The 14,902-nt window shown below is 45.4% G+C and overlaps 1 protein-coding gene across 1 annotated transcript in view; it reads right to left on the reverse strand.

The window, feature by feature from the left end:
* Positions 1–1,328: 1,328 nt before the first annotated feature.
* IGSF21 (immunoglobin superfamily member 21) overlaps positions 1,329–14,902 on the reverse strand; it is a gene marked incomplete in the record, with an annotated part of 572,073 nt that continues 558,499 nt past the window's right edge. Inside the window, 4 exon segments of the mRNA XM_073601561.1 lie at positions 1,329–1,583; positions 6,182–6,220; positions 11,509–11,701; positions 13,545–13,630. Of these exon segments, the coding sequence (XP_073457662.1) occupies positions 1,507–1,583; positions 6,182–6,220; positions 11,509–11,701; positions 13,545–13,630 (395 nt within the window).

Below are 14,902 nucleotides of genomic sequence, written 5' to 3' on the forward strand. Positions count from 1 at the left end.
ACGAGTCAGGTCGAAAAATCCGCTCGTCTGTATGCTAGTCTGACAGACGAAAACCCACGCTAGGGCAGCTATTGGCTACCGGCTATCAACTTCCTTATTTTAGTCCGGTCGTACGTCATCACGTACGAATCCGTCGGACTTTGGCGTGATCGTGTGTAGGCAAGTCCATTCGTTCAAAAGTCCGGTCGAAAAGTCCGCCCGTGTGTACACGGCATTAGAGTTAGAGTATATCTATCTTCCAAAATTAGAATTTAGAAAAAAATAGAATAAAACAGAAAAGAGAATAAAGCGATAGAGTAGAAAATAAAGGGATGAAATAGAAGATAAAGGAATAGAATATTCCAAAATTCGAATGTCAAATGCCGGCTATTCTTCACAAATGTATTTGGATCAATTTGATATTTTCAATTCAAATTCGATTTGAATACTTACTGTAGAATCCACTGGACAAATTTTGAATCTGGTCGGAATGAATATAACTAAGCGAATTTCGTTACAAATGCAACAAAACAAATATAGTAATAAAACAAATATAGTAATTTAACAAATCGATCCGAAATTAAATTTTTTTTTTCGTCCTGCACATGTCTGCCTAAAACACACACACGAGACCTGAAGCCAACGTGAACGGGTCATCAGACCCGTGATAGACATCAATGCTTTACAATCAATAACTGAAATACTTAGGCAGATTTGTTTTTACATAAAATTTATTATTTGGTAAACTTTTATTTAGAATTTTCTTTAGCAGGTAGAAGTACACACTGCTGCCCGTCCAGGAATACCCCGTTGAGTACACATACCCCGGCTGGGAGAATCTGGAAGGTACATACACACTACTTTTTTTTTTTTTTCCTTTTGCAGTCAGGGTTGGATTTACTATTTAGCCTATAGGCGTAGAGGGGAAAAGAGGAGACTTTCCCTATCGTGCTACATCTTCTCTCCAGTCCTCAGTAGAATAACAGTCATATCGTAATTTCCTTAACGCAATATTCCAAAGCCAGGTTGGGGGCCAATAAAACAAGAAAATGCTCTGTGCGCAAGGTGGGTGGCTGATAAGTGGTGCCGCCAACGGGCTCCAGTGGTGGAAATCCATCCGTGAACATGTAGTGACTGCATCCTTTATGGAGGACCCTATGACCAGTAGACCTTCACAATTGCAGCAAGAGGTCAACTTCATACAGTCAATGTAAAAAAAAAAAAAAAAAAAAAAATACCAGGACTCCGCTCACAGTCACCGGCGGTCCATCTCTTGGCACAGAAAACCGTAATGTGTACATCCCAATGATCCAGGACTAAAAAGAACGACAGATATTAATAAGGAGAAATTTTAGTTTTTTTTTTTTTGTTTTTTTTAATTTATCAGCTCAAGGAAGCTAAAACACAGACAGAAACCAACCGAGAACAAGACTGGAGCTAGTATAGAAAATAAAAATTGAAGTGTAATGCTTTGTGTGGAGTCTTTTTTTGAAGGAGGAGAGAAGGGGTTAGGCAAGCATCCTAATTTCACGTGAGCTCCAGGATCACTGTCATTAATATGAGCACCAGTAAGAGTCTTGAGTAGCTGTACATGGGGATAGAACCTGGAACGAGAGGAGAGAGAAGTCAGAACACAACATGGCAAGGTGGACACCAAAAAGTCACATTCATTGTAGTGCTCATATGCCAAACAAATGTCCTTATTTTTCCAGAAATCACACATTGCTTAATGGCCCTGTAATCTATTTTTTAACTAAATTGTTTCTTAATGTGTTTTTCTGCCTCCTTGCAATGTCCTCCATGACTTTGAGAACCTCGTCTTTTCTCCCTCACTTTCATTTGGAATGAGCAGTAAAGATGGAATGCAGCCATGTGTACTGTTCTATGCACACTACACATTGCATACTCCATATAGTCCATCTCAGAAGTGAGCAAGTGAAGGTGGATATGGTCCTACGTACAGAGGAACCATGGGGCGTGAACTTAGTCACCCTCTAACACCCTGATGCCAACTGACCCTTCTCATGCAGGTTGTGAGCTATTGGGCACACCAGTTAGGCAGCAAAGTTGCACTGAGGTGCCAGGCACTTCAATGCTGTCTACATTCCAGGCAGTGGTGGCCGCTCATAGGGGGCGCCGAACCCCCAAGCCATACGCCCGGCCCCTAATCTCCATGCAGGATGGATTTCAGTGGGTTTTTTTTAAGGACATGATTAGACCCTGAGGCTCTAATTGGCTTCAAAAGGGGTGGGCTTGGGTGCAGAGGACTGCGCCCCAAGACGACCCACTTGGGTGACATAAGTGAATTACAATTCGCTAATGTCTTCCTGCTTCTCTTCTCGGCTAATCAGGAAGCAGGTCCTAAGACCCGATTGCCCGGTAGGAAAAGTGACCGCTGGGACTCGGGAGGAGATGCAGAGGGGAAGGTGCCGAAGCCGCGACCTGGATAGGGTAAGTGTGGGGCTAACAGGCGGCCTGGTGATCGAGCGAGCGAGAGAATCGGTGATCGAGTGGGTGGGTTTGGTGTCAGGTTTGTTTGTCGCTCCCCCCCCCAAAAAAAAATGAAGTACAAACCGCCATTGATTACAGCAGCTGGCACTGAAAGAGAGACTGTACTGTGGACAACCAATTGGGGAAAGGGGGGGAGGGGTGTAACTCACTGACCACCAATTGGGGTCTGTGGTTTAACTCACTGCCATTGACCACTAATGTGGAGGGGGACTGCCACTGACCACCACCAATGGAGGGGGTGGGGTCTTAACTTTCACCTGCCACTGGCCACCAATTTGGGAGGGGGGGTCAACTTCCACTAACCACCAATGCAGAGGGTCGGGGGGTTAACTTTCACTGCTACCGGGCAACAAAGTTGGGGGTTAACGGCCATTGCTACTGACCACCAAAGTTGGGGGAGTGGGGAGTTGAATTTCACTGCCACTGACCATCAAACTGTAAGTGTGTGTGTATGGGCGCTAGTTAACAGTATTGCCTCCAGTGCTGGGGATCATTATTGCATCCACTGATACCAATGCTGGGGGTTATAATTACTGCCACTGGCCCAATGCTGGGGGTTATTGTACTCCAACTTTAGTTTGCTTTGTGCAAAAACTAAGACCAAGTTTTCTGGAAGCTGAGGCTCATTATAGCTCATTCATTTTGAATGGGCTGCTCAGTTGGTGCAATGCACCTCAAAAGGTGAAGATGCCCTGCTCTTGTGTGGCCCACTGGAAGTGTTGGGGGGCCCCACTTGAGGCCCTCTATAATTTTCAAGTTGCCCATCACTGCTCTCTAACAGATCACTACAGCAAAAGAAAAGGAGTTTAGAGACGCTGAGAGCAATAGAAGGGACTCTTCTGAGGTAGGAATATATTTTGGAACAGAACATTCTTTTTAGTGTTGCTTTAACATGATAATTGTTATATGGAATTAAATGGTCTTTCATCTTGCACCATGTGTGGTATGCCGGCCTATCACGTTCTCTCTTGGCTCCAAGCAGGTGTACACGTTTAGACTCCACACTTAGAAATTGTTTTAAATACTTCTATACCGCATGTGACCGATTCCAGCATATAATTGATGCAGCAGAATCCTCACAAATTATGTTACTGCAATGAATATTTTAATTGGTGTAATTTTCAGAAACTTTCTCACAAGTGCAATTACAGGAACAAAAAAAAAAAAAGATTACCAAACTTAAGAAAAAGTGTTGCATAGAAAATGTCATATTGTACATGAAATGTCTGTTTGTACATCTGCCTGTTTAATTAAAGCGGAACCCCAAGCTGACAGCTAAATACATAGCTAAACTACCTGTACACTAGTGAAAGATTTGTAGGTCTGTCCAGCCAGTCTTGTCAAGGGGTTCTTTGAGTTGTGCTTGATTAACCTCCCATCTGATGGTGCCTGTATAGTTTCGGGGCAAACACCATTTGGCGGAGCCAACAGCACAATAATAATGATCTTTTAAATTGTCTTTTGGGGAAGGGGGGGGCATTTGTCCCACTGACCTTCAATGTAAGGGGCATTCTTCCCGCTGGTCGTCAATGAAAGGTGAGTTCTTCTCACTGACCGCCAATGTAAGGAGCGTTCTTCCCCACTGGCCACCAAAGTAAGGTGGCATTCTTCCCCATTGGTTGCCAATGTAAGGAGCGTTCTACTCACTGGCTGCCAATGTAAGGAGCGTTCTTCTCACTGGCCGCCAATGTAAGGAGCGTTCTACTCACTGGCCGCCAATGTAAGGAGCGTTCTACTCACTGGCCGCCAATGTAAGGAGCATTCTACTCACTGGCCGCCAATGTAAGGAGCGTTCTACTCACTGGCCGCCAATGTAAGGAGCGTTCTTCCCACTGGTCGCCATTGTAAGGCGCTTTCTTCCCTACTGGACACCAATATAAAGGGGGCATTCTTCCCCACTGGCCACCAAAGTAAGGTGGCATTCTTCCCTATTGGTCACCATTGTAAGGCGCGTTCTTCCCCACTGGCCACCAATATAAAGGGGGCATTTTTCCCCACTGGCCGCCAATGTAAGGGGCATTCTTTTCCACTGGCCACCAATGTAAGGAGCATTCTTCCCACTGGCTGCCAATGTTAAAGGGCATTCTCCCCGCTGACCTCCAATGTAAAGGGCGTTCGTCCTACTAACCATCAACATGACGGGCAATCTTCCCATTGACCACCAATGAATTTGTTTTAGCAGGGTTCCCTCCAAGACCTGATAATTATTTTAAGGGTTCTTCTGAGGTAAAAAGGTTGAGAATGGCTGCACTAGGTAGTTGTAATGATAAGTACAGTTTACTAAGACATGGCAAAGCTACATTTGGGCGTTCTACTCACTGGCCGCCAATGTAAGGAGCGTTCTTCCCCACTGGCTACCAAAGTAAGGTGGCATTCTTCCCCACTGGCTGCCAATGTAAGAAGCGTTCTACTCACTGGTCGCTAATGTAAGGAGAGTTCTACTCACTGGCCGCCAATGTAAGGAGCGTTCTTCCCACTGGTCGCCATTGTAAGGCGCTTTCTTCCCCACTGGCCACCAATATAAGGGGGCATTTTACCCCACTGACCGCCAATGTAAGGAGCGTTCTTCCCACTAGTCACCATTGTAAGGTGCGTTCTTCCCCACTGGCCACCAATATAAAGGGGTAATTTTTCCCCACTGGCCGCCAAAGTAAGGGGCATTCTTCCCCACTTGCCCCCTATGTAAAGGGCATTCTTCCCCACTGACTGCAAAGGAAGGAGGATTCTTCCCACTGGCTGCCAATGTTAAAGAGCATTCTCCCCGCTGACCTCCTATGTAAAAGGCGTTCGTCCTTCTAACCACCAACATGAGAGGCATTCTTCCCATTGACTACCAATGAATTTGTTTTAGCGGGGTTCTCCCAAGACCTGATAATTATTTTAGGGGTTCTTCTGAGGTAAAAAGGTTGAGAATGGCTGCACTAGGTAGTTGTAATGATAGGTACCGTTTACTAAGACATGGCAAAGCTGCATTTGGGCGTTAAGATTTGTTTTGACCTTCATCATTGGGGATTTAAGCTTCCCTTTCTCAAACTTTTCAACACAGAGGAACCCCTGCTAATATTACCATATCTACAACTCATAATACATTAGTGTGATGGTCAGTGGGAAGAATGCTCCTTACACTTGTGGTCACTGGGAAGAATTCCCCCTTACAGATAGCTAAAAAGATCAATGGTGTCATTGGGAACTTATCTGAGAGGCAGAAATTGCTCATGGAACCCCTAGCAACCTCTTGAGGAACCCTAGGGGGTCTATGGAACCCTGGTTGAAAACCCCTGATTTAGGAGGATCCTCAATTGCATATTCTTTGTTTTATATTGACATCAGTTTGTGCAGATGGCTCTCTCAATAAAGAGATGGTGCGAATTTGAACAGATTTATTTGACTCCCCAGCAGCCGGAATAATAAGAGTTACATAAGAAATAAGCTGGATTGTGTGACGCGGAGGCAGCGTGTTCCCGCAATGTTTTCCTATGGATTCAGCTTAATTTACATGGCCTCCTGTCTTTGCCGCAATTTGTCTCTGGCAGCTCTCTGATCTATTTTCTGTTGCTAATAGAAACAGTCATTAATTTATTTCTGGCCTCTACAAGCGGCAGATAAAGTGGAGCCGGCTGTGATCTATTTCTGTCTCCTCCGGAGCATCATTTGCTGATTCTCCGTCTGCTTTACATGTTCAACAACTCACCGTTTGAATCTTCTGTTCCCCTCGGAATATTGGGATTTTCTACATGGAAAAATAGACAGAATGTTAGACTGAAGTTAAATCTTTACCCGCTGTCAGTCATTAAGGTAGTGACATCCATTGCCTTCCCCCTCCATGATAACATGTTCTACCTGCTGATAAAATGTACGGCTACGAGTCCCTTCTGCATTGTATATGATTAAACGACAAACCAAGTCCAGCCGATATTCAAGGGATGGGCGGACTGAATTATCCCGCCGCTGTGTTATTTTTTTTCAGCAGCAGGCTCTGACCAATGTCCCCGGATCTGCCTCCTGCTGCTTCCATTAGGGAATCACACCTCCCTTCAGCTGTAGTTTCCCTTTTTATAAAATGAACGATGGGAGAATTGAAGGTCTGGAGTAGCCCCCCTAATAATGGTTGCTGTAGGCAGGCGGAGCTGGGAACTGGGATGTAGGTGGCTCCTCAACTGATTTATGGTATGAGGCCTTGGGGGATTTAGGTCTCATGCACACAGGGCGTTACAAAAATGGCTGTTAGAGGCATTTGACTTTTTTCCTGCCCAAATGCTCCTTTCCTGAACCCCCAAATGATGGATTAAAAAAAAAAAAAAAAAAAAAAACACCCAACGCGCCTAAATTAATTAGCAAAATGTGGCTTTAGGGGCATATTTTTATGCTGCGTTTTGCTCCCCTAGAGCAAAGGCATCCAGGGGAGGTAAACAAAAAAAAAACATCCTGTGTGCATGAGGCCTTAAAATGACAGCATTTACTGAACATTTAAATATCATTTTAGGATGGATGCTGAAAGCCCAACTCTGGGAAACTCAAAAATGATCACTTGCAGTGGGGCTGCACCTGCACTGCCAGGGTTAATTGCTTGTTTCGGTCTAGGGGGCATTGAAAAGATCTACTTATCCGATTCTTCATGCTGCTCGGCTTCTCCCTCATGCTCCACTGGTCTAAGATCCTGACATCATCATCTTCAAATCAGGGACCCCTGCATTGGTCATGATGATGCCAAGGAACTGTCCACTGCCTGAGAGCCAGTTGAGGTAACTTAAGTAGAGAAGTTAACTCTTGCAGTTCGGGTGCAGCCCCAGCTTAATTGAACAAGCTGATGTTAGAAGCTGATTGTCTACCATGCAGAGCTGCACCAGATTCTGATCCAGCTCCAGCTTTAGTTAATCTCCCCCAATGTCACTTTGTTCAACAAGGCAAATTAAATGTGTATGCATAAGCCATGAACCCCACCCAACCCATCGTCCAGCATGCGACTCCCTCTCTGCAGCATCCCCTCCTGTCTATGTTCTGCCTTCAAACTATGTTGAAGCCTAGGGTGATGACGACATGGCTATACCCACATAACACCAATTGGGTTGCTCAGGCCCAAGTACTGACACACAAGGGAAGTCACATGCTTCTTCATACCCAGAAACTCTATGAGTGTGGAGCAGCGATGAATGGAGCTTGGATGGGTAAGGTTACATGTCTGGACGAGAAAGCGGTAAAGTTACAATGTGTACTTAAATATTCCTTGTGTTGTACTTACCCAACCTATGGAGTGATTCCAACAGACTTTTATGGGTTGGCCTTCTGAGCATCTCCTGGGAGGGTGGGGTACTTTAGACTAGGAATTGAGGGGGGCTGGGTGCAGAAAACTCCATTTTGTCTAAGAATGCACTTGGTCTTTGACTACCTCCTTACGTAGATGTAGCATATAACCTTTAAGATGAACGCCATCAGATTAGCTTTGGTGTTGTGGGGTTCAGTTCCCACCACTTGCACAATCTACATGGAGTTCATATGTTAGAGCTCTTTCCAGGTGATTCGGTCCTCCCACAATGATAAGCCAATCAGTTTTGCCCCTATGTGTGCCTTTCACTACCTCTTATGTAGATGTAGCATACAATCTTTAAGATAACAGACTAGCTTTATGTATGCGGTGGAAACTGAATCAAGGACCCTAAGACAACAAAGCTAATCTGTTGGCAATCACCTTAACGGTTGTATGCTACATCTACGTCAAGGATATTCAAAGGCACACGTTGGCACCAAAACTGATTGGCTTACCATCGTGGAAGGAAACTTGAACACCTGGGAAGAGCTCTAACATATTAACTCCTTGTAGATTGTGTATGTGGTGGCACTGAGTCAGGGACACCAAGAAAACAATCTATGTGGAGTATATATGTTAGATCTCTTTCCAGATGTTCAGGTTTCCTCCCACAATGGTAAGCCAATCAGCTTTGGCCCCAATGTGTGATTGTGGTGGGACCATTAGAATGCAACCTTGGTAGTCCCAACATGCTGCTGTATGTTGAAGAAATACTTTAAAAACATATGTGTATTCAAAGTAAAGGTGCTGCAGATAGGCCAACTTCCTTCCGGCATTAGCTCCCAGCTATCAGAACATTCAACTGGTGTTTCAGCTCTTTTGATGCAACATTGTTAATAATTGGAATGCTATCTCTCCCCTGCTGAAAACCATGCTATATTTTATCATATAACTCCTGGAACAGCCTTGTGCCAGCATAGCACTCAGACCCCCCAGCTTACCTTGGCTGATTATTTATTGGTTTGATGTTTGACTTGCAAGTTATGCTTCTCTCCCTTCAGAAATGACCTGTCTATGGTGATATATTGTAAGACTGACACGATACTTGTGAGAGATTTATCTGGTATTCAGTGTAGCACAGAGCGTCCCTGTATACAGACTGTCATTGCCACTCATAATTAGAAAACCCAGGACATGGTCAGTGACCCTTCAGAAAACTTGGGAAAGTTTAAACTTGCATAAGATGTCTATGTGCGTGGGTCTACAGGTGTCTTCTGACCAGACTTTTCTTTGGTCAAGGAGATGGCTGAACTTGTATCGAGTAGGGTATCTTTAGTCAGGAGACACCTATACAGTGCCTGGAAAAAGTATTCACACCCCTTGAAATTTTCCACATTTTGTTATGCTACAACCAAAAACCTAAATTTATTTTATTGGGATTTTATGTGATAGACCAACACAAAGTGTCACATAATTGTGAAGTGGAAGGAAAATGATAAATGGTTTACAACACTTTTTACAAATAAATATGTGAAAAGTGTGGGGGGCATTTGTATGGCGCCCCCCTGAGTCAATACTTTGTAGAACCCCCTTTCACTGCAATTACAGCTGCAAGTCTTTTTTTGGGATGTCTCTACCAGCTTTGCACATCTAGAGAGGGACATTTTTGCCCATTCTTCTCTGCAAAATATATCAAGCTCTGCCAGATTGGATGGAGAGCGTCTGTGAACAGCAATTTTCAAGTCTTGCCACAGATTCTCAACTGGATTTAGGTCTGGACTGTGACTGGGCCATTCTAACACATGAATATGCTTTGATCTAAACCATTCCATTGTAGCTCTGGTTGTATGTTTCGGGTCGTTGTCCTGCTGGAAGGTGAACCTCCACCCCAGTCTCAAGTCTTTTGTAGACTCTAACAGGTTTTCTTCTAAGATTGTCCTGTATTTGGCTCCATCCATCTTCCCATCAACTCTGACCAGCTTCCCTGTCCCTGCTGAAGAAAAGCATCCCCACACCATGATGCTGCCTCCACCATGTTTCACGGTGGGGATGGTGTGTTCAGGGTGATGTGCAGTGTTAGTTTTCCGCCACACATTGAGTTTTACTTTTAGGCCAAAAAGTTGAATTTTGGTCTCATCTGACCAGAGCACCTTCTTCCACATGTTTGCTGTGTCCCCCACATGGCTTCTCACAAACTGCAAACAGGACTTCTTATGACTTTCTTTCACCAATGTCTTTCTTCTTGTCACTCTTCCATAAAGGGCAGATTTGTGGAGAACACGACTAATAGTTGTCCTGTGGACAGATTCTCCCACCTGAGCTGTGGATCTCTGCAGCTCCTCCAGAGTTACCATGGACCTCTTGGCTCTTCTCTGTTGAATGCTCTCCTTGCCCGGCCTGTCAGTTTAGGTGGACGGCCATGTCTTGGTTTGACGTTGTGCCATACTCTTTCCAATTTCAGATGATGGATTGAACAGAGCTCCGTGAGATGTTCAAAGCTTGAGATATTTTTTTATAATCTAACCCTGCCTTAAACTTCTCCACACTTTTATCCCTGACCTGTCTGGTGTGTTTCTTGGCCTTTGTGATGCTGTTTGTTCACTAAGGTTCTCTAACAAACCTCTGAAGGCTTCACAGAACAACTGTATTTATAATGAGATTAAATTACACAGAGGTGGACTTTATTTACTAATTAGGTGACTTCTGAAGGCAATTGGTTCCACTAGATTTTATTTAGGGGTATCAGCGTAAAGGGGGCTGAATACAAATGCATGCCACACTTCACATATTTGTAAAAAATGTTGAAAACCATTAATTTTCCTTCCACTTCACAATTATGTGCCACTTTGTGTTGGTCTATCAAATAAAATCAGTTCACGTTTTTGGTTGTAACATGACAATATTTGGAAAATTTCAAGTGGTAGGAATCATTTTTCAAGGCACTGTAGATCCGAGCCCAAAGATTCCTCACTCTATACAAGTTCAACCATCTCCTTTACCAAGGAAAAGTCTGAGACACCTGTAGACCTGAGCCCAGACTTTTCCTTGGTCAAATTGATGGTTGAACTTGTATAGATAAAGGTATTTTGGTCAGAAGACACCTATAGATTTGAGCCCCAAAGATACCCTACTCTATACAACTTCAACCATCTCCTTGACAATGGAAAAGTCTTAGACACCTGTAGACCCGAGCCCAGACTCTTCCTTGGTCAACAAGCTGGTTGAACTTGCATAGAGTTGGGCATCTTTGGGCTTAGGTCTACAGTTGTCTTCTGACCAGACTTTTTGTTGGCCAAGGAGATGGTTAAACTTGTATAGTGTAGGGTATCTATAGTCAGAAGACACCCACATAACCAAGCCCAAAGATACCCTACTCTATACAAGTTCGACCATCTTCTTGACACTCAAGTGTAAAAGATGTTGTGGCAAACCACATCGCGTGAAGCTTGTCAAAAAAAGGACCAGGAGCTTCTTTCGGGCGACAAACTTCTTGCGAAGTGATTTGCCACGATTGCAGCGTGATTTATGACGACGGAACCTCACAGCATTTTTAGGTGCTATTAAAATGAAAGGCATCTGAAATTCGCGTTGTGCGATTTGTCATTTTAGCAGAGCGCTTTGAAACCGATTCAAAGTGTCCAGGTGTGAACGCAACATTAGGCATTATGCACAAGCTTGAAAAAAACCCATTAACACCCTTCTATGAGAATTAGTATATCAAGCCATCACATTCACATGTCTTAGAAAAAAAAACAAAAAAGGTTTCCACTTACCAAATACTATTAATCTTGTATGTGTGTCTGTAGAACCCAGCGGATTCTGAGCTGTGCAGCGATACATAGAGCCATTTAGTTCCGGCGGGACCCGTTCCAGGAGCAGCTCCTTCCCATCATGCTCTGAGCTCCCATCCAGCAGTCTCCCGCCGACCCTCGTCCATGTAAAGAGGGGCTCAGGAAAGACTTCATTCTGCACATAACAATGGAGGGGGGGAACCTGGGTCATTGTTTGCTTAAAGAGTAACTCCACTTTTTTTTTTAAGCCCCCCCCCCTTACTGTGATTTATGTACATTGCAGTGGTTGAAACAAACTTTGTTGCAGATTCCTACCTTTTGTTATTCTGAAGAAATTTCTCGAGTAAATGTGAATGGAAGCGATTTAATAATTATCAATCAGCTGCTGCACTTGCAGGGCTTGAAAGAGTAAAGTGGCAGGGTCTGCGTCCTTGAAGTGATTTTCCCTTTGGGGAGTATCTCACCAAAAATGACGTTGTTGCAGTGGATGCCCAAAACCTGACTTGTATCTTAGTGCAGACTTCTGGGAAAATCATTGAGCCAATCACACATGCAGGAAATTACATTTCTGGGGGGGAGGGAGAAAGAGACACTCTGTTCACCATCTGTGTACAAAGCGCCTCCAGGTGGCCATATTGAATTGTACAGAGAATTACAGCGACTGCAGATTGAAATGGAGATGTTTTTTTAAAACATTTTAATTACAATATGACTCGGCACCCAAGCTGAGCCACACCTCCACCTCTCTCCCCATTGGGGCACTGACTTTGATTGACAGCAGCGGGAGCCCTGGACAGCCGGGTCTCTCGTGTAACATCGCTGGATGGAGATGGGGCTCAGGTAAGTATTAGGAGGGCTGAGGGGGGGCTGCTGCACAAAATGGGGTTGATTTACAAAAAAAAAAAAAACAACTGGAGAGTGGCTCCCATAAGGTCTGCACCAGATTTTGCAATCAGCTTCCAACGTCAGCTTCTTCAATTAAACTTTGACAAAAAAAAAACAGAAGCCGATTGGTTGCTGCACCAGATTTTAAACTTTCCAGGATTTGAATCAACACCCCCCCCCCATCCCATCCAAACCCCCGGGTTTTCTGAAAGCAGATACCCTAGAGAATAAAATAGTGGTAGTTCCAAATGTTTTATGTCATGTGATATATTAGCGCAACAATTTAGGAAATGCAAATTTGCAGTAAAAAGTACACTAAGGTTTTAGGGCGCTTTGTATTATCCAATTTTTTGGGTAAAATATAAGAGATGAGGTGGACCCGAGCATGCCCCATTGCGGGTGGACCTGAGAGCGCCGTGTTGTGGGTTGACCTGGACACGAGCGCGCACAGTTGGGGGTGGATCCGAGCACGCCCCTTCTGGGTGGACACAAGCGCGCCCCCTTTTGGGTGGACCCGAGCATGCCCCATTGCGGGTGGACCCGAGCGCGCTCAGTTGAGAGTGAACACGGGCGCGCCCCTTCTGGGTGGATCCGAGCGCACCCCTTCTGGGTGGACCTGAGCGTGCCCCCTTCTGGGTGGACCCGAGCATGCCCCGTTGCGGGTGGACCTGAGAGCGCCGCGTTCTGGGTGAACCCCAGCACACCCCGTTATGGGTGGACCCGAGCACGCCCCATTCTGGGTGGACCTGAGCGTGCCCCGTTCTTGGTGACCCGAACGCGCCCCGTTCTGGGTGACCCGAGCACGCCCCGTTCTAGGTGGACCCGAGCGCGCCCCGTTCTAGGTGGTCCCACGCATGCACCGTTGTGGGTGGACCTGAGAGCGCCGTGTTGTGGGTGGACCCGAGCACGCCCCAATCTAGGTGGTCCCAAGCGTGCCTTCTTCTGGGTGGTTCTGAGTCTGCCTTACCAAGAGTCTTGCACCCCAGGGAAGCAGGAAAGGTCCTTCTTCTTTGGGGAAGGACCATATGACACACCCTAGTGTACTTTTTTTGGTACACCTTGGTGTTTTGGTTTTGCGCACTGTGAAATAAAGAGTGGGCAGTAATACTTTGAATAATTCCAGAGATGCTTACCTGAAAGCCTTGCACTACCATGCGCACCGTGTCCCCCACACGAGCTCTGGTTGGCGTCATCGTTATTTTGGGCCCTCTCGGAGCAGCTGCAAAACAAACAAACAGAGAGACCTTATTAGGCACCACTTTACGTACCGGAGGGGCCGAGGGCCTGAGCAGGCCAGAGAGACACAAACGAGGACATCTCGGGGAAATCTGTCCAATGATGCCACAGAGTAATAAAGATTCAATTGTGCAAAACAGCTGGCCATTATTTTATGATTAGAGACGCCAAGCACTTATCTTGGCTATTTGTTCCACTTTGGTGTCCTCTTATTATTTACCATGCGGCTGAATGTTTTCCTCGGCGTGCGCACATCATTAAAGCTCAGACTGTGATATGCAAAATACCGCGCACACGGGAAGAATGAAATATCGCCTCCTTGACAATTCCGCTATCAGAAGACTTTGTGTTTCTCGCCTAATTGGCCCCAATTAACTGTCCCGGGTATCAGGACACGATCAAGGTCACGACACGTGTTTGACTCCCTCGTTTGTGCACAAGCCGATGCCGGGAATGGCTCTTCCACCGGAGGGACGGAAACGAAACCTCAAAGTACCCCAGACGGCCGTTTACTGCAGCTGGCGCGTTCCCCCGCGTCCTGCGCGCCGAGTGCCTCCGCCGACCACCAGGTTTTTATAGACTAACCATTATGACTCAAGTTTAATGAACACCATAAGACGAGGCAGAATTAAATGTTACATCTCTGGTGATTATACACATTTGTGTTCTCCAATAATAGTCTTATTTTAATCTCTCTATGGACTCCGGATACACTGACAACCGACGGCATGGAGTCTGACTCACCGAGCAGGACGCCCGCATTCCATCGCTCTTCATTAATTGAAGACCAATGAATATCTTTTTTTTTTTTGTAGTTTGGTTAGAGCAAAGAAGGATCTTCGTAAGGATTTTAACTCAAATCATTGTCCAACCAGGAGGGGGGATTTTTACTTGGATGTTGTGTGGGGCCTAGTTTCCTATGGTGATCTCAGTTCTGCCTTGCTGGACTACAGAGCACATCCAGTCATTGCTTGGCTTTTTATGGTGACCCTAGATCTGCTTTGCTGGACTACAAAGCACATCCAGTGAGCAGCTTCCTATGGTGATCTCAGTTCTGCCCTGCTGGACCACAATGCACATCCACGGAGCAGCTAGCTTCCTATGGTGATCTCGGTTCTGCCCTGCTGGACTACATTTCTCATCCAGCAAGCACCTATCTGGACTACAGAGCTTATACACTGAGCACCTAGCTTCTTATGGTGATCTCAGTTCTGCCTTGTTGGACTATGGAGCACATCCACCGAGCACCTATCTA

Source organism: Aquarana catesbeiana, linkage group LG10 (assembly GCF_042186555.1).
Source record: "Aquarana catesbeiana isolate 2022-GZ linkage group LG10, ASM4218655v1, whole genome shotgun sequence".
Classification (NCBI taxonomy): domain Eukaryota; kingdom Metazoa; phylum Chordata; class Amphibia; order Anura; family Ranidae; genus Aquarana; species Aquarana catesbeiana.